The sequence below is a fragment of the Cavia porcellus genome, unplaced genomic scaffold (assembly GCF_034190915.1).
Source record: "Cavia porcellus strain 051 isolate PalLab524CR breed Dunkin Hartley unplaced genomic scaffold, mCavPor4.1 scaffold_8, whole genome shotgun sequence".
NCBI lineage: Eukaryota > Metazoa > Chordata > Mammalia > Rodentia > Caviidae > Cavia > Cavia porcellus.
The window spans coordinates 39,522,880-39,543,444 of NW_026947491.1; the positions used below are offsets into that span (position 1 = coordinate 39,522,880).

The 20,565-nt window shown below is 40.1% G+C and overlaps 1 protein-coding gene and 1 long non-coding RNA gene across 2 annotated transcripts in view; one reads left to right on the forward strand and one right to left on the reverse strand.

The window, feature by feature from the left end:
- The first annotated feature begins 1,385 nt into the window (after window positions 1-1,385).
- Window positions 1,386-20,565, forward strand: part of LOC134477294 (uncharacterized) — a 41,955-nt gene continuing 22,775 nt past the window's right edge. The window contains exon 1 of the long non-coding RNA XR_010049238.1: window positions 1,386-1,696. This is a non-coding gene — a long non-coding RNA (uncharacterized LOC134477294). The remainder of the gene's footprint in view (window positions 1,697-20,565) is intronic.
- LOC100723120 (olfactory receptor 10AD1) lies at window positions 7,131-10,256 on the reverse strand. The gene is given in 4 exon segments (XM_063254226.1): window positions 7,131-7,377; window positions 7,379-7,553; window positions 7,556-8,082; window positions 10,195-10,256. Coding segments are annotated over 4 exon segments (1,011 nt in total).

Consider the following 20,565-nt stretch of genomic DNA (forward strand, 5'->3'; position numbering starts at 1 on the left):
ACCTAATTTTGTCCATTTCCAAAGTCCGGGCTCTTTTCTCTGTATCACACAGCCTCTAAATGTTTCCATCCGGGCTATTCTGTTGCTAAGTAAAGGGGAATGGTCTCATATTGGGGTATCCTCAGGGAACAAAAGACATGCCCAAATTATGATCATTTGGATAATTTAATAACTGATTATAAAGGTGCTGGTGGGATATAGGGAAAGTATAATAATACTATCAGAGCAGCTATACATGAAGAGGTAAAGCGAGGGTTTGGTTCTAGAACTTGCAAAACGCCATGCAAAAGGAGATAAGATTTTAGGGAAAAGGACTCAAATGGTCTTGCCATAATTCTGCTAGAGAGCATGTCAGAGGCTTACTGTGATACCTCAGCCTCCTGTTTCTGCTTCCCGCTCATCTGCCTTTGCTTCTCCCTCGCTGAGCCCAGTAGAAACTAGAGGTAAGGGAAACTGTTGACACAGTCCACGCAGGTCTTTCTAAGTCCAGAGCTGGGTAAGGAGGATCAGGATTGAGCTGAAGAAGCAAGCAGAAGATAGGCTGGAAAAATAAAGACAAATGGATATAATCATACTGGAAACCCGAAAAGGTGATATTTTAAAGAATGTTTCTACAGGCTCTAAAATATGTTTGGTTTTCATGTCCTGGACAGACCATATTTACTAATGTTAAACAATATTTCAGAGGTCACTAACACGTGCCTAACGGCTCTCCTTCAGAGTTACAGGGCTGTGGACGTTCCCTTCTCATTCTTACAGTTTTAGTTTGTTGTTGCTGTTAATACCTCAGAATTCAGTTTAACGTGTCATTGAAGAAATAAGTGCTACAGCATTTCTGAGGCCAGGTACTCCTGCCAAAGATTTAAAATGAACCACACACTAGCGGGAAGGCAGAAAAGTAAGTAAGTGCCAAAACGATAGGGGAGAGGCGATGGGAAAAGGCACTTGTTACCGAGGGAACCCAAAGACAGCCCAATAAACCCAGAACATGGGGTCAGAGGGGGTTTCCTGCAGTGGCTAAGTGAAAAGGCTGCTCAGAGGACACTGCGGTTGTTCACAGGCAGGAAAAGGAGCCTAGCATTACACAATTCGCTTAAAGTGGGCCACCGCTCCGAAAGGACCAGGCTTTGGATGGGTGGGGCGAAGTGGGAGGTATGGAAGCTGGATGCGATTGGCAGAGGACTCTGCTGTGTCCGCCTCCAGCTTTGCTCTGCTCGCTACCGCAAAAGGGCGCAGCACCTCCACAATTCCACAGGGCTGGGAGGGTATCCCAAGCCCCAAGCTCTGCATCTCTAGCTGTTGGGCACTGCTGCAGCCGCAGTTTCCCAAAATAGATCTTGCTCCCCAGAGGCAGACAAATTAGCTCAATCTGGCGGAGGCGGGGCTGCCAGGCAGAATTTTTCATTGGCTACCACACCAGCGATCCCAGCGCTCATTGGCCACACCCATCGCCGCCGAGTTTCTAATCGGGTCAGGGCCCCACAGCCTCTTGGGTAATTTGGGCGTGAGTCCTCGAGACGGGCGGGGCAACGAGGCCTGGGCTCCGGGGGGTCAGGCCGGGCCCGAGGGCTGGAATCTCTGGCTTGCTTCCATTTTCGGTTTAGGCCCAGGCTGTGGTAACTTAAACCTTATCTGCCCGCCATCCTCATTTGCATCCGAAAATGAAAGGGGACTGGAAAGGACGCTCACTTTCTAGGTAGCTGTAGTTGCATTTTCCTCGTTTTTTTCTGACCCTGGGGGGTTTTTGGTAACCTTCCAAGAACCAGATCCCAGGCTGTGTCACGGGGGGACGTCCCTGGGGCTGTAGCTTCTAGTGGGAGCTCTTCTCGTATTCGTTTCGTCTCGGAGCCATAAAGGAGAAAGTGCTTGCCCTTGAGAAAGCAGTGCTAAGACACTGGGGTCCTGCTTTTCCAATGTTCCGGGTCTGAACTCACCTGCCATCTGTGATGGACCGACAGAAATTGGGTGATGGCTCTTGCATAAAATAGTATTTTTCCCTAGCATCCAACTTCCCTGCTGTAGTGTTTCACCTTACAAGTCCTGCATGTTTTCCATGGCTCAACAAATATACTTCCATATAAGACCTGTACCATTCTTTTGGCCTGCCATAGGTGCACAGCCCCTGGAACCCGGGTACTAGAATTAGTAATCGCGATTGTTTTCAGCAAATTATTTCGGTCTCTGTGTGTCTCGGTTTTTGTATGAAATAAGGGTGTATCACACGAGACTTTGTGATGATTCAATGTAAAGCTCTTAGAAAATAAGTGCTTATAAACGTGAGCTGCTGTTAGCATTTGTGCTGCCAAAGTGTATTTATTATAGACATCTAAATTGGGTAGGAATATTGTAGGAAGTCAGACAGGGCTGGGCAGGGAGACAGGGAGACAAAAAGTGAAAACTCGGTACAGCTGTGACCAGAGATGCATCAGTTGGAGGCCAGGCCTCAAGAAAACAGCAAAAGGACCAGACCTACATACTTCCCAAGGGGTGAATAAGTGATAACACCTGGTCTTAAAAAGGCTAGATAGGTATCAGTAACCAAAGTGGGCAGCCAAGAGCCCAGATTCCCCACCAACCTGAGTTCTTTGATCTTTCCATGCCCAAGTGACTTGATTCCCAATTGGATCAATGTTACCTAAGAAGTGTACTTATTAGCGTATTGGTTGATCAGAGCTGCAACCTGGTCCTTGGCTATCCATTTAGGACCCTTCCTATTCCTCTAGCAGGAGCTTTCTCTGAATATCTTTGTATTCTTAACCTCTGTTGTTCCTAGAATTCATTTTTCAATTTTTAGAGAACACAGACTGGTGTATCCAACAGGTTGGGAGTTAGGATATTTTCCTTGTAGCATATTTGGAGGTTCTGATATCATCACTGTATCACTTTTACAGTAAAGGCCTCTTTCTTATAATCCTTACCTTTGTTGTTACCATTATTTGTTCTTCTCTTCCTTCCTAGACTTGGAGATAGTTAAAATCTGGAATGATCTTGTTTAAAATGCTAGTGTCAACCAGCAACTGGGCAAGTGTAAAGTTAAGAAATTATTTCTCAGAAAACTGTTTTGAAGGATCCTTCTTTCTCTCCCTCTCCCTTTTTAAATTTTCACTTTTAAAGACTTTTTTTTTTTTGAGACCCTAATTTTCAAGCTAGATAAACTGAGACCCATTTTTCTGTCATGATCCAGAGGGCCTTAACAGTTCTCTCTGCTTGACAAACTTTAAACAGGTTTCTATTTGAGCATAGGTTCACTTTTCTTAGGTCATTTACCTTAGAAAACTTGTAATTACTAATTTTTCCCTGTCCCTTTGATATTAGAAGGCCAATGGTTGCTTTACCACTCAGGGAATGGTGTTTCTCAGGACTTGGAGCTATCCCTTTGAAATATAATCATCCAGGAGGATAGCACCTCAGGTCCTCCATTTTTTTGATCTGTTGTTCTTTGTAACCTTGATAAGAAAAATTCAGTAAAACAAAACAAAACAAAACTGTGTAGAAATACAGATAGAATTTATTATAAAGTAGATACAGAGTTACTCTTTCAAGCAAAAAGGCAGACAGTGGTGGGGATTTAGCTCAGAGACATAAGTGCCTTCCTGGCATGCATGAGGTCATGAGTTCAATCCTCAGTACCACAAAAACAAAACAAAACATAAGCAAAAAAAAAAAAAAAAAAAAAAAAAGCAAGCAGGCCATGCCAAGAAGGCATCTGCATTGAATGTGAATATTTGTGTATGCTTATTGATAGGATTATTTCCAAAAGATGAGAAGTATAAAACAAAAAGAGGCCTTCATTCTGAGAACACGGAGAGATGACCAGCACCCGCACCCCCACTGCTGGCATCTGGTGATCTCTCCAGCGGACACGTGGCGTGGGGGTATGTAAGTAGCCTCGGTTTGGGGTGGAACCTAAGGAGGGCATTAGGGATGCACAGGTAGCCCATTGATCCTAGGTTTCGTGTTATAGGTAAATTTCCAGGGGCGGGAAGATGGCGTCATAGGTAAATTCCTAGGGGCGGGGAGATAGGGGCTTCCTGCTTCCCGTTGAGGCTTTCCTGGCTACAGTGTCCTGTCTGGGCCAAAACCCTTTCACTTATGGACTCAAAAGTTACTATTGATGTCAGGGGAAGTAGTATAATTATGATGCTTATTATCATTTTACTTAGAAGTTACTTTGAAATTGCAAAATTCCTTCTTGTCCTTTTTAGATAGATGGTCAGCGTTTCCTCAGGGATTTTGATCCAGTGAGAACTTTACAAAAGATAAGCCATTAATTTAAGCCAGGTCCTAGCCCAAAACAAGAGGGTCTTTAAAGAACATTTCCTTTCCCAATATAATTAGGTCATTGCTGTCACAGCCAGTGTAGTATTCCTTGTTCTAGAGTTAGAGGGCCAAGTGGCCAAGTGAAAATGTGCACAATATGTAATGTAATCTAATATCACTGTGCTCCGTGGGATCTCTTGGGGTGTGAGGCCTTTAAATGATTATAATGCATTACACACTGAAATCTTTCTTTAATTGGGGATGCATATTACTTTGGATACCTTCACTCTCTTTGTCCATCAGTCCTATTAATGTCTAACTATGTGCCGACTCCCCATGTCTCAGACTCTGGATGGGAGTAGATGGGCCTGTTTTTTCAAATTATAAAACCATTGCTGTCTTGTAGCAACAAGAAAGTTTGCTTTGGCATCGGGGAATTTAGCTCAGCAGCATAAGCACCTGTCTGGTGAGTGCTAGATTGTGGGTTCAATCCCCAGTACCAAGCGGGGTGGGGGGGGGGAAGAGATATGGGAAGAAAGTTTGTTTTTCCATTACTTGGTAAGATCAATCAGTGAACATAAGGCAGCTCTTGAAAATCTCTCAGCCCCTTACTTTAGCGTAGTTGAGTTCTAGCTCCTGTTACATTTGTTCTAAAGACGTTCTTGCCTACTTAACTTTGGTACAATTTCTTTTGGTTTATTATTTTTTAAGTTTTGTGTTTATTATTTTTTCTTCGTAGTAGTGGTGTCTCATTTCTTCCTCTTTGCTAAGAAAAGTTTCTCACATTCTTTTATTTCTAGAGATTCACCAATATTTTAATTCAGAAGATTAGTTTTGTGGAGTAAAGTTACTGCTTTAAGTTATTGTACAGGCTAATATGCAGTGTGCAACTTGTAGAAATCTATTTAAGCCTATCTCAAAGTGTTTTATAAGAAATAAAAGAACAGCGGGAGAAAAACTTGCAGCAAAGGCAATCTTCATTCAAGACAAAGACTTGAGAGGCACCCTTGGGTTCATAGTGCTGAAAACAACTCTTTCTTACACAATAAAGGTTTATAAGTAGTTAAAGAAAATGTGGAAATTAAGGGCCTGCTATTCTCAGGATTGGCCCTTTGAGTCTGTGGTCACTGGTCCATTTCATGTTTGTGCAGGATTTTCTATTCAAGAGGCTGAATGCCCCTTGATCAGGAGTGTTCTGTACTGTAAATGGATTTAATGGGCCTCATAATTATGGAGCACAGAAGAATATGAGCAAGGGTCAAACTCCAAGGCAAATGTCCATTGGCTTTTCCCTTTAGTGTTGATATTCTAGAAGTGGGATTGGAAAACAAATAAGCCATTGTCATCTCTTCCCTATTTATTATGAAACAAGCATAGAAGAGTAGCTTCCAAACAAAGCAATCTGTTAAGTGTAAGGCTTGGTTTGGACATGGCTCGCCCACAGTACACAACCTGTCTGCTAGTGGTGGCATTATTCTCAGCCCAACAATGAGGCTGCCCTTGGTAAACATGGGCATCCTCATGAAAGAGATAGAACAGAACATGAATCTCCCAAACACCCAGACATCTGAAGACGCCCTAACATTTATAACAGATGACTCAAGGACTTTACATGCTAAAAACACAAGACATCCAGAAATCCTTGACCACTGATGTTTACTAAGATCTTCCCACTTAATGTCCCTTGTCTTCTTTCAAGCCCTATTTTTAAAAAAACCTGCTTCTTTTTTTCCCTACAGACAGCCTTTTCATCTGTCTGCCTGCACTCAGGCACAATACATTCCATGCCGTGTTACCTTCGCACAAGGTAGTTTTGGCTTGTTTCTGTCTTGTGCTGTTCCTTACACTGAGAATGTATAATTCTTTCAAAGAAAGCTGGGTTTGATGAAAGAAGTTAGAGAAAGCCAGAGAGTTGTTGAAATAGAAAGACTTCTGTAACAGTGGAGAGTAGTTCTTAAAGGACAGGAAATGAAATGGATATTGTTAAGGTGAGGAGGTAAGGTAGAGCAGTTTTGCATAGAAATGAAATGAAAAATGGAAGAAGGAAAGGCTGTGAGGGGAAGGGGGCATACTTCATTAACAGGGCAGGAAACTTGTAGCTTTAGAAGCTTTGTAGGTGCACCTGTTGCTTGGATGGGAAGGGAAGTATCAGCTAGTCATCTTACTAAAGAAAACTAGAGGCTTTAGGAGAAGCTGAACACAGTGACTTCTTTTACAACACATAAACTAGACACATTGAGTGCAGTTTTGGTATTTAGTGACAACAAATTCTCCATCACTGACTGGCGGGTCTGAAACATTCAGGTGGCTTGTCTTTTTCTTCTTTTCTATCATTTGATGCAATACTGTTATCTGGTCCCTAATTCTGTCTTGTTATTTCTTCAGATACTCTTTCCATGTAAGAGTAGAGTGGGTGAGGGAAGATCTGGGAATTAACACTAGATGTCAGGCAATGGGAGATAGAGATAGAGATACAGAGAGAGAGAGAGAGAGAGAGAGAGAGAGAGAGAGAGAGAGAGAGAGAGATTACTCTAAAATTCAGGCTAGGGAATGACAAGATTAAAAAATAAAATATAATTATGTGTACTTGCTTACTGAATCCTGTTATGAAACTTGGAAAAATTCAGAAAAGAAGGAAGGCTTAAGACAAAGCAGTATTAGAAATGGGTCAGAGGGATGTATCTTAGGAAGCAGGAGAAGCACCACAAGTCTGACTTCTGTGCCAAAAAAAAAAAAAAAAAAAAAAAGAGCCATGAATGCTTTTTCCCTGGAGTTTTTAAGCATTGGAGAGTCCTTTACTTGTCAAGGACTGGCAAGGAGTAAACTCCTCTCAACCTGGGGGAAGGAGCTTCTTCTCCAGGGGCTTCCTGCTAGACAGACTCTGCCTGGGCCACCGTGGTTCTCCTAAAGGCCCTCACCACGGCTCCTTTCATTTCCTTGTTGCGCAAACTGTAGATGATGGGGTTGCACATGGGGGTGATGATGGTGTAGAGAAGTGAGAAAGGCTTGTCTTTGTTAGGCCCATGTGTGCTGCAGGGATTCATGTAAGAGAACATAGCTGAAGTGTAGAAAAAGATGACCACAGTCTGGTGGGAGGCACAAGTTGAGAGGGTTTTTCTCCAACTTGAGGAGGATGGAGTCCAGGATGTGGACATAGGAAGTGACAAAGAGGACTGTGGGACTGAACAGCACTGTGGTGACATCAATAAAGATCAAATTCATGCTAAACTGGGGATCATCACAAGACAGTGCAATCACTGTGGGGGCCTCACAGAAGAAGTGTTCTACATGTTGTCTCTGCAGAAGGGATTCCAGAATGATACATATTCAACAAAGATACCATTGATCAACCCAAAGATCCAAGCAAAGCCCATCAACCTGACACAGACCTGATTCATGATCTGCATGTAGCTTATTGGGTAACAGGAAGCGACATAATGGTCATAGGCCATGAAAGCCAAGAGAATGCACTCAGCCACACCCACAAAGAAGACCAGGTACATCTGTGTCATCCAAGAGACAAAAGAGACTGTGTGATTCTTGACTACCAGGTGAACCAACATCTGTGGGATGGTGGCAGTGATGAAGCAGATGTCCAAGAAAGAAAGGTGACCCAGGGAGAAGTACATGTAGGGGCTGTTAAGCCTGAGGTCTGTCCAAGTGATGAAGATGATGAGGCCATTCATGGCCATGGCAAGGCTGTAGAGCACTAGGAAGAGGGTGAAGAGCAGTGCTTATGTGGAGGGAGAGCTCTGCTCAAAGCCCACAAGGGTGAACTGTGTCACAGTGCTGCTGTTCCGTAGGTCTACATTATGGGGGCCACTTGAGGAGGAAGGACAGAAAATGCATGAAAGAGAGAGAGGGGGGCTGGGAAGAGGAGAGAAAGATACTTTAAGTTATTCAGCTGGGCACAGAAACCCAATTTTTTTTGGTACCAGGTGATCGAACTTACAACCTCACACTTAATAGGCAAGCGCTTTAGCCACTGAACTAAATCCTTGGCCCCAAGAAACCCAATTTGAAAACATGGCAGATATGTGGTGATAAATGTTTTTGAAATTTAGTACAGACTAGTAAACTGTTAGGTAATGGAGTGAAAATGCTATGGATACCATAGGCTATGTACATAAAATCATACTATTAATAATTTAGGTTGAGGCAGCTGTATTTTCCTCTGGTTTGATCAGGCCTTTCTTGATATATTGTATCTGTTCCAGTGCCCTCATTGCTGATGGACTAGCCAATAACCAGAATGCATTTAAAAATGAAAAGATGATATAGCTGTAAATGAGGACCTTATTAAATGTGGAAAGGTTTAAGGTTCAAGAAGTTCAGAATGGGCTAGGCATGGCAGCAAACACCTATAATCCCAGCAATGGGGAGATATGAATTTAAGGCCAGCCTGTACTACAAAGTGAGTTCATGTCCAACCTAAAAAGAAACCAAAAAAATAAAAATAAAAATAAAAAACGTAGTGTTTAAGGGTTATTAGCTAATAGAAGATATTAACTTGTAGAAGATCATACTAACAGTACCCTTGAGAAGTATTTGAAAGTTTATTTTTCTAGAAGAAAAATGTGCTCAGTCTTTGTATACTTACTTTTGGTGAATGTCGAAGTTTCGGGATAAATAAAAACATTCTAATTCTCAGTAGTTTTCACATTACTGGAGACAATCATGTCTGACTCTTTCTGGTCATCCACCTTTTCCCAAACTCACTGTCAGCAGTTGCTGCTGCTGCTGCATTAACCACCCATGATATGAGAGCCAAAGATAGGATGTGGTTGTAGTTCCTGTATGCTTTCTTAGCAAGAGACAGTCTTTCCTCTGGTTTGCAATTGAGGGATATGCACATTGAGAAAATAATCCAACCATCTCTGTTGGAAAGGGAGTCTATGAAAATACCAAATTTAACCTCTGTGAAGACCTTCAGAGAACTTTGATCCACTCCTTTGCCTCTAGGGGTAAATCTACTTCTTTTTTAATTTTCAGAGAAGGAATATTTGTAATTGTCATTCTCATATCTTACCAGTATAACTTTTAGGGAGTAACTATGTTCATGGTTAATCTTCATTGTACTTCTCTTATGTGTCAGATTTCTTCCACTCTCAGGTACATATCAAGTCTGTCTAGTATATTTCTGCTTACCTTCCAGTTCTTTCTACTGCTGTTTCATTTTCCCCTTCTTATTAACTCTCATTTTCCCCTCTCTGTTGCTTGTTTTCTTCTTTTTCTATTTCTAATGCTCATTATTTCTCTCTCTCTCTCTCTCTCTCTCTCTCTCTCTCTCTCTCTCTGTCTGTCTGTCTCTCTCTATTGAGGATCAAGCTCACAACCTTGCACTTGCCAGGCAGACACTTAAATTGCCAGCCCCCCTTTTTCATTTTTGGTGTTGGTTGCTTGACGTTTATCTAAATCTTATCAGAGTCCTCTTTCATATCCATGTTTTAAATTATAATGTTTACTTGTTAAGGTATTTTAGAAACTTCCTATGATATCATACCTTGAAGGTCTAGATTTCCTCTTTATATGACTTAGTAGGTCAAGGCAATGTCTGGGTGGTATTATGTTCCTGTGACCTTCAATTTCATATATTCCTACATTCAGCATTTCTCTTGAGCACCTCAAAATGGAAGGGAAAAATGAGAGAGATTGTTAAGATTGTGTAAATGAGGCTTGGAAGCCTGCACTTAGTGGGCAGGTTGATACTGAACTCAGGGTTTGGGTGAGATATGCTAGAGAAGTCTAGGATTTATCCAGTTTGACTTGGCCAGCCCCTAGAAACTATGAGAGGGTAGGTTGTTACTTGTGGTGCATTGCCATAAATAATATTCTGTGATACCCAGGACCTAGTGTCTGTGAGCTACCATTAGGGTTAACCAATCAAGCATTTGTCTAAATAAATAGTGCAATATAGTGGAAATTACATCTTACCTCATTTTGTTGCTCTTCTGGCTCTTCTGGCTCTCTCTGGCAAGTAACAGAGGAGAATTCATGGTGTCTGAAGAGGAGCTGACTCAGGGAGGATGGTCTGATCTAGTGAGCCACTCTGGAAGATAATGGTGTCTGGTGATATTGTTAGTTCATTGACATGTATGTTCATATTACAGATGAATGCCTGCTTAAATTATGCCACAGAGGTACATGTGTATACTACTTTGGAGTATAGGTATGAAAACTTACATGACCCTTATAGGCATTACCATTTGTTAAGATACAATCTTAGTCTTTTTTTTTTCTTTCTGTTTTGAGACAGGATCTTGCTGTGCAGTTCAAGCTGGTCTGAAGCTCACTTCGTAGCCCAGGCTGGTTTCAAACTTGCAACAATTCTCTAATCTCAGCCTCTGGAGTGCTGGGATTACAGGCGTGTGCCACCACACTTGGCTCCTTCTTTTTGTATTTTATATTTAATCTCAGTCCTTCAAGATTTTGTCTTCATGACTGACTTAAAAATTACATGTCTTTCTGTAAGTTGAAAAAATCAGGAAAATAAGAAGAAAACATTTATTTTTCATTCAGTTAAGTATTTATGAGGTATGGTTAAAAATACAGTGAATGTTCAAATTTAAAAAGTGTTACAATAAATGGCACATTGCTATTAATCACCCTCCAAATAGTGTCCTTTGCTGTAAACACTCTTTCCCCATCCTTCCTTCCACTTTCTGAAGCAGTTCTGGAAGTTATGTTTCAGGAGTGTCATTGTGGGTATCTCCATGTCCTGAATTTACTCCACCTTCTGTGGTCATTTTGAGTTTGAAGAAGAACCAGAAGTCACATGGTGCCAGCCTCAGTGAAATAGGTGAACGAAGACACACCATAACGTTTTTATGAGCCTGTCTTTCCATTGGGTGGCACTTAGTGTGACATTTACCAAATTTTTTATCACATCTCATGAAACATCCATAGAAGAAGACTTCTAGAACTTCTTTAAAAAGTGGCAAGATGTACGGTTAAGTGAATTTGAAGTAAAGGGCATATTTTGAGGGGGATAATGGTCATGTATCTCTTACTGTAATAATTTTTAGAAATTTAAACATTTACTGAATATTTCAACCATACTTTGTATTATTATATAATATAAAATCTGCACTTGTAAATATTAAAAATGAACTTGAGAAAAATGCTATTTTTTCTAAAAGAAAACTTGAACATTTAACATGTAATTTTTGTTGTTCATCTTAATAGCCATGATAATATTTAAATTGAAATTGAAATCTGCTTTCTGAATATATATATATTATTTAACCAAATATATAACTACATATAACCATATAGCTATATAAAATATATATTTATAGTTATGTTTAAATATTTACATTTACATATTTATAATTATATTTATGTTTAAATGTTTATATATAATTTTGATCTTTTTGGTTAAACTAGAAGACATATTCTATTCAGCCAATTGCACAGAGACAAAATTAAAAACCATCATTGATTCCTTGGGTTTCCTAAAGAGTTGAAGTTCTATAATCTCATTTAAATTTAACTATATTTTACAAAGTAGCTCATATATGTCACTAATTTTGAGACTCCATTTTATAAATGTCCTTTAATGATGTGATTTAATTTCATTGAAGAACCACTGAGAAGTTAGGTTGGCACTGTAGCTGAACATAGTTTGCTGAGGAGACAAGAATAAGGAATTTTCAGCAATGTTTTTAGAGTGTTGTCATCATTGATTTAATTAATCTACTGTTCTGACCCATTTTAGAATCATCTGCAAGCAAAAAGAGACTCCTGAGAAATTCCAAGAACCTCTTAATAGAAGAGTGATTTGTGTAAGAGAACAAAGAAACCAGAACTGGTCCATTTCAATATGAAAGAGTTAAAATCTGAGTGGAAAATTACCTGCAGTTTTCTAGCTGCCTGACAAAGTTCATGTATTTGGAGAGTTTCTGGGCAGATAGGATGTTGAGGAAAAGATAAAAACAGTAAGTAAGAGCGCCTTTGTAGAATGCAGGCATGAAAAGAAAAGCAGATTTTTCTAAAAGCTAAGGAGAAACACAGCAGTGTAATTGCAAGGTCCCACGAAAGCACTACCCAGGTACATCTGTTTCTCAGAGAGACACAGAGTAATGAACAGGCAGCAGTGTTCTGAAGAAATCCAAGCTAAAATTGGGAGGGGACTGGAGAGCTACCCTACAAAGAAGTGATGAAACCTTAGGTTCATCTGGGGAAGGACTGCATTTCCCTTAGTACTCAACCAGTAACAGGAAAGGTACTGTCTGTGTGCTAGATTTTAAATAGCATGGTGTGACCATTTTATGTGCGCCTGTCCTTCAGAACAGCCGGGCTTGCAAGACTGACACTGCAGTAAAGCTTGACTTTGGCTGTTCTTCCTGCCTCTGAAGTCCATTCTTGGGTTCTGAACAAGTAAGGGCTTTTCTCATGTTTGCACTGGGAGAGTGGCCACTGGAGGGCAGAAGCAGGATCATCTGTGATTGCTACACCCTTGATTAATCCCAGACTTAAAGGGGCAAAAGAAGAAACTGCGGGTTATATTAGGATTAGAGTGGGTGGGAAATAATTTCTGCAATATTTCTGACGTGTCCTTCCACATGAAGGCAGTTGTTGTAAGAGAACACTGCTGGTCTTTGTCCTCTTCCTTTACTCCATTGCAGTGGAGATGACAGGTCCTACCTGATGGTGATGTTAGAAGGCCATTTCAAGGGTTCCATCCCTTACCTGTCACCTTCCTCTGAGGAACCAGTGGCCTTCTTTGGGGCCTCTGCCTTGTTTGGGGAGGCTTTTCTGTTGTCCAGTGCTACCAATAAAGACTTAGGGACTATGTCTCTGCTTAACTGATCTTTTGTATTAGGAAGCCTGTGTCTGCTTTGTGTGTTGATAAAGCTGATAGTTGTCCTGTGTTGACTTTATACTTTATCTTTTCTTTTCTTTCATTCTTCTTCTTCTTTTTTTGGTACTAGGGATTGAACTCACGACCTCGTGCTTGTCAGATAGGTGCTCACACCTAAATCCCCAGCCCTATATTTTATTTTTTGATTGATTCAGAATGAAATCGGAAGAGTAATATTTACTGAACTCAAAATCCTAACTTTTTAAAAATTTTATTTAAGGAGAAAAAGAAAAAAAAGCAGAAAAAGGGTACAAGTTATACAGAATTTCAGAAAAAAAATAAACAGTAGGAAATCACTAGTTAATGGATTACATACTGTCACCTTAGAAATATTTGTTCAAGTGACAAAATTAAAGCATATAAAGTGGACATTCAAACAGTGAAACTGGAAACAGTTCTGTTCAATGATCCAACAAAACTCAGTAATATCATTATCTATCTTATACACTTAAATATACATGCAGTTATATCGTTTAGAGCACTTTTTTTTCCTCTCTTTTGTACAATGACTATTACACATTTTGGGTTTTATTACTCCCACAGTTCTTATTACTTTTTTTGGAAGAGAGTAAAACCAAATGTGACATAACAGAACAGAGTCAGTCAAATCAAAAGGGTGGACATAATAGATAATGTAAAAACATAATACAAGGTGATCAACAATGGTTACCATAATGCCTCCCGCTATCTCAAATAGAAGTGCCTATATCATCAGTTATAATAAAATTGAACAAAACAGTAAAGAACGAAACCAACAAAACCAAAACACTGGAGACATTACAGGTTTTTAAAAGTAGATAATAGTCAACCAGAATGGGCATCATAATGAATCCCATTATCTTCACAGCTGTTGCCTAGACTTTCGAACCTGGTACTATCAAGCAAAACAGAATAGAGGAACATCAGTCAAAACAAGATGGTGAGAGCAATACAGGGCTTCAAATCAAGTTAATAGAAAATCAAAGTGGGTTACTATAATATATCCTGCTATTTTTTTATATTTCCCTTAAAAGGATAAAAATAAAAAAGTAAATAATAAAATGGAGATTGATATAGAAGAGGGCATAACAACAAAACAGTGCAGATCAAAACATAACCATTTAAGCAAAATAGTGTTTCACCACAGGATAATCCCGACATAAAAGTAGTTACCATATTGTCTCTTTCCTTGAAATCTTTGAGTATAACTTCGTATACTATAGCATAAATATATCAAAACAATGTAAAACCATTCAAGAGAATGACAGTATTACAGGGTGTTTCGAATCAACTAACAGAAAATGAACAATGGTTTCTGTATAATCTCCTTGTCTATAAAAGTTTTTGTTTATACTATCACATATAATAAAATCTAATAAGATACAACATGTTAAGACCTATGGAGACAGAAGAACAAAAGCTTGATGGGACTTCAAAACAAGATGATATTAAATCAGCATTACCTATTATGACGTGGTTTTCTGCAAAATAAGCTGTTCCTATCATCCAGTCTTCTCTGCCTCATTTCTGTTGAGATCTTTTTCTGTTATTAGTTGTCAGTTTGTCTTTTTCATTTGTTTTCTGCCCCATTCATTGTGGACTCTCTGCCACTATTTCTGGAATCTTGGTATTTTCCTTTTTTAGAATATCCTGCAGTATTCTCTGCAGAGTTGAATTGGTGGTTGCATATTCCCCTAGTTCCTCTTTATCCTGGAAGCACCTTGTTTTTCCATCAATTTCCAGGGATAGTTGTGCAGGATATATCAATCTTGGCTGGAGGTTATTATCTTTCAAAGCTTGAATTATTTCCCCCCACGCTCTTCATGATTTGATGGTTTGTGCCAAGAAGTCTGCTGTAATTCTGATGGGTGTTCCCTTGTAAGTGATCTGTTTCTTGTCTCTGAAGGCTTTTAATATTCTGTTCTTATATTGGATTTCTGGTATTTTGATTATTATATGCCTGGGTGTTGCTCTGTTTGGGTTGTTAGTGGCTGGGGTCCTGTATGCTTCATACATCTGAGTATCTTTACCTTTTGCTAAATTAGGAAAATTCTCCTGGATTAATTCTGTGAGTAGCTTTTGTAGTTCACTTGTTTGTGTCCCTACTTCTTCTTTTATGTTCTTAATCCTTAAGTTATGGATCCTCTTATCATCTTCTTGTCTTTGTGTTATTGCTGTTTGTTTCTTTGTTACTTTTAAGAAGTTTTTCATTTCATTCTCCCATATTACAAGTCTGCCCTCCAGTTCAGATAGTCTGTCCTTAGTTTCTTTCAAGCTGTTATGCCAGTTTTCAATAGAGTTTTTAGTTTCCTGGTAATCTCTTTGAACCTGCTTCATGTATTCTATGTTTTCTCTATTTTCTCCATCAAACAAGTCTCCCCTTTTTTTCTGTTCTTCCATTCCACCATCTGTTTTTTCTTAGGCGGTGCTTAGCATTTCTCTAACTATTCTGCTTATGTCTTGCTTCAGGTCATTAATAACTTCATTCCTGAACTCGTCTATGAGGCTCTGGAGATAGCACTTTATGTCTATTGGTGCCGTGTCTGCTATTGCCTGTTTCTCAGGATTGGGGGCCGAGGAGCCTTTCTTGTTGCTCCCTCTTCCCATATTCTTTGTTCCTTATATATAAGCATATATAGGAGGCCCAGCTTCCTTTCCTGTCAGCCACAGTCCATTTCAATTGCGCCAGCTAGGTGTTCCTGCCCACTGCAGCACACTAGGGAGATATGGACCGGGCAGTCTATGTGGGGCCTGCCCCTCCAGGTCAACCTACCGAAGGCTTCACCACTAGGGTGCCCCTCTAGGCGCTGGGAACTGGGTTGTGCTAGCCTACTGGGTCTCAGCCAGCAGCGTCACATAGGCTAGGCACTGCTCACCAATCCCGCTTGAGAGGGGAATATGTGACTGAAGTCACTGCAGCGCTCTATTCCGGCAAGTCTGCCTAGTCCCAGAATGTCCTCTGTTGGGAGTCTCCTAGACCGTGGAAGAGTCCCCGTTTCCCTCACTCACTGCAGGTCGATGCATGGCTCCCTGCCCATCCTGCTCTCAACTCCGTTCACTGATTCCCGTTCTCAGAGCTTTTGCGCATCTCTCTCCCTGCTGAGCCAATTCAGACGCAGCAGCAGCGACAGGAAACCCAAATCGTGGCTTCCAATGGTGTGGGCTCCAGCTTCCACACTGAGGCTTTATCTGTTCCTGTTATAGCACCGGGATTGCATTCCCAGTTGGTTTCTCTCAGCCCAGTTCGTTCTTGGGTCAGCAGGGTATATCTTCTCTTGCTTAGGATTCCTCACTCCGCACCATTCCTGGATTCTAAGCTGGGTCTCTCGGAGAGCCTCCGTAGCTGCTGCTATCTGTCTGCCATGTTCAGCAACACAGTCCCAAATCCTAATAATTATTAGCAGTTATATATATGCAAATAATATAAATGAAATATGATAGAATTTTGGTTATAAGGAAAAGAAACACTGTCATTATAACGTGTGGCAGTTCCTGGGCTGAAAGAATTTTCCTAATACACATATTTTGAATTCTCACACTGCAGTGCTGGTGAGCTAAGAGGTCTACATTTCATGACCACAGGCACACAGTGAACAAAGACCATACAGGTAGAAAATGTCTTGTTAAAATGTTAGCCTCTGATTCTTGTCCCACTTACTGAAGGGAAGCAAGACATAGTATTCTAGCATGTGTTACTGCAGGAAATAAAATATAACACAGCTGTTCAATATTTATTATTTCTTTTTTAAATGTTATCTTAAAGAGGGTAAAACAAAACAACAAAACAGAACTAAGCAGATAAGAAGAAAACAATGTAAGTGACACAGGATTTCAAAGCAAGACAATAGGAGATCAATAGTGGCTACCATAATGTCTCTTATTTTTTTCTAAATAGTTGTCTATATCTTCACATACAATGAATTCACATAAAACAAAATAGTATAAAACTGATCAAAACAGGATAATGACAGCATTGCAGGCATTCAAAATCAGACAATAGGAAAATCAGCAATGGCTACCATAATGTCTTTTGTTCTCTTCAACATAACTGTTCATACCTTATATGTGTTGAAATTAAATAAAACAAAACAGACTAGTTGCAACTTCCCCATTGCTGCCTCGCCGCCTTTCTCTCCTATGGGTACATAATGCATCTGCCTACGTTAACCATAATCCTCACCTGCTTATGTCACATACCTGGATGTGACGATGACCCATCAGAAATCACCCCGTAGCTTCTTCCTGTCCCACCAACCCGCCCTTGGCCCATAAAGGACGCGACCACTTCCTGAATAAATGAGGTTTGATCGGATTTTCTCCACTTGCTTCAATCTCTCTTTGTCTCCCCCCTGTTTTATTCATCCCTGTTCCCCCTCCAGGTATACCCCACAGATGGATCTGCAGGCCGGATCAGACTAGACCACTCTAAACAATGAATAAAAGCATTACTAGATTTCACAGCATGACAATAGGAAATCAGCAATGGCTACCATAATGTCTCCTTTTCTTCAAAGGGGCTGTTCATATCACCATGCATAATACAATCAATTCTCGTAAAATGTTTAGGAGAGGTTCTACGCATGTATAAGCCTCTACATGTAAATCTATTCTTCTGCATTAGAGGGAAGAACAAATCAAAACAAAATGAGTTACTAGAAAAAATGATAAACAAAAAAGACAAATAACAATGGCAAAGAGCCCAAAACAATGATGATATAGGCTTTCAAAACAAGGTGCTAGGAACATAACTAAGATTGTTATTTTACATAGTAATCTTCAAAAGAGTTCCTCAGATTACCAGGCACAAACATGCAAAATTGATCCAATTCTATGAATGTTAAATGTTTTGTTCCAAGAACTAATAGAATTTGTAGCACAATCATCTTACCTATCTTAAGTATGTTTATACAAATTTATATATTTTTCCCTTCCTTTTTTTTCTCCTTTTCCCTGAATTATTTTTCCCTTTTGAGCAGATTTTTTTCACAGTATTTATTCAGGATTTTGTATTTTGTATATTCTCATCCTTTCTTATATTAGGGAGACAATACAGTATTTACACATGTGAATTTAATTTATTTCACTTATGAGTATGGTTTCAAGTTGCATCCATTTACCTATAAAAGTCTCAATGTGATCATTCTTTATAGCTGAGTAGTACTCCATTCTATAAAAGTACCATATCTTTTTATCCATTCCTCAGTTGATGGGCATTTAGGTTGTTGATGTTTATTATTTCTACAGAAGCTGTTCATTTCAGTAATGGATTTAATTCACTTGAATTGTATATGTACTAACCTTGTATAAATCATGTGGAAAGATTGTCTTAGAAAGCTTCAGTCTCTGGAAGGTTTGTGTATATTATGGAACTAATTTAAATAAATGCGCCTTGTATGATTTCAAATTTTGAGCCACTTGAAATCTAGTTCTCTCATGTACACTTAAATCTTTTAGACTTAAATATATTATTTTATGATACAGAATCATCAATTTTCTGGGTAAAAAAATATAGTGGTAGAGTTAACAAGGGAATTCCTATACCCCTGTTTCAGTGTGTTCATAGATCTCTGAAACATTGTGGGAATACTTGTTAGAGGATTTTTCCTGGAAACTCCAGGATTTCTCAACTCCATGGTTTCTCAACTAAAGACAGCTTGAACTCACAAATGTTTAAAAACTTCTGATTTGGAGATTTGGAGATTTTATTCCCATGGACTTATTTGCTTTAGACTGCAAATTTAAGGTACTCTTTGTCATGCTGAATTGTTTGCTCAAAAGTGTTTGCTGTGGTGAGTGATTGAAAGAGGTTGAACATTCAATCTTACCATTAGTAGCTCCCTGAGACTATACCAGCCCTCACAGTCTCAAGGGAGAATTCCTGGAAGACAAATTACTACTGGCTTGGGAATTGGCTCCCAACTGTCCTGTGAGAGAAACTGTGGCTCTTGTGAGGGGGTGGGTCATACCATGGTAAGCTTTTTCCTTAGGCCACTCGGTGGCAGAAGGCCTACAATGCTAAAAGCAGCTAGAAACCTCTTGGTTGCTTCCCCGAAACTTATGCTCCAGTTTTGCCTTCACAATGTAAAGGAGAGCAGCTGACCTAGAACAGGACTGAGTGTGGGTGGTGTGGAGTGATTGGTAACGTGTATGATTTAATTTTAGACAATGATATTGGTTAGAAATCACCACAGAAACAAAATGCTTTTTCCTGTAAGAGTAAACAGGCCTTACACAGAGATATAGAACTGTTGAATGAGAGTGGGAAGGGAATAGGTGGCAGAGTGAAAAGCAACAGTAAAAAGGAGAGGAGCGTCAAGACACGTCAGGGAAACTCACTCTGTGGAACCCTTATAAGGTGACCAGCAGTGTTCCTTTTCCCTGGTAGCCAGAGGAACTTACTACTTTTAAACATTAAAATGATGGGCAAAGGAGAATAATTTTCTGCTCCATGAGTTTTGAGACAATTGTAATGAAACTTTCAGATTGGCAGGTTCAGTTTACATTCATTTAGGATGGTACCAACACAAAGGATGGCAGCCTGCACCAATGCCTCCAGGAGAATCCAGGTCTCTTTCTCCCTCAATTCCTTTTTGTACTAATGGTATTAACAAATCTTTAGTTGCCAAACGTAGAATTTAATCTCTTTTCTCTAACGTCCATATTGATTGCTGTAAAATGCTGGCTAGAATTCTTAATCTTCCTCTGTTCTTCTACAGACACTCCATGATCCAGCTGCTACTTAACTTTCCCCAACACTTTGTAATTTTCTGTGCCTCCAAATCTCTGCGTATGATCGTCGCCTTCCTGGAATTCACTGTACAAACATTATCTCCATTTGAAAAATTTCTGCTTCATTAAGGCTGACCTCAACTTTTACATTCACATTGAAGCCTCCACTAATGCCTACCACCTCAATCCATGTGAAATTATACTTGTTCCTGCTTCCATTAGTAGAGATAGCATTCTTCATATGCTGTAATGTCTAGAGCATGAGATCCTTAACACAGAAATCTTATATCCCTGTCTCCGGGTGTCGATGTCGCTCCCGGCCGGCAGGAAGGACACACGACAAAGTCTGGCAGTGGACAACCTTTTCTTTTATTTTCCTTCTCCGTACAGCCTGCCCTGGGATTGCTCCCAGCCGAAGCCTCCTTTGGTCCGCTCCCCGCGGCTCCTTCTGGGCTTCTACTTCCGGGCTTCTTCTTCCCCCCCAGGGGTGGCACCAGTATATATACGGATACAGTGTCCAATCATGTTAAAGTAAGCAAGGCAAGCTGATTGGCTAACATCATCAGTTGCCAGGCAGACTATATTGTTGAGCGGGTTGCTTACGCGGTAAGCAGGAAACTAACGTGCTCGATGGGAGGGGTAATCTACCTCAGGCTTTACTCTTTACCACAGGCCTCACGTCCGCCAAGTGAGGCGACCGGGCTCGGGGCTGCGGCTCCCAACATCTCCCCCTT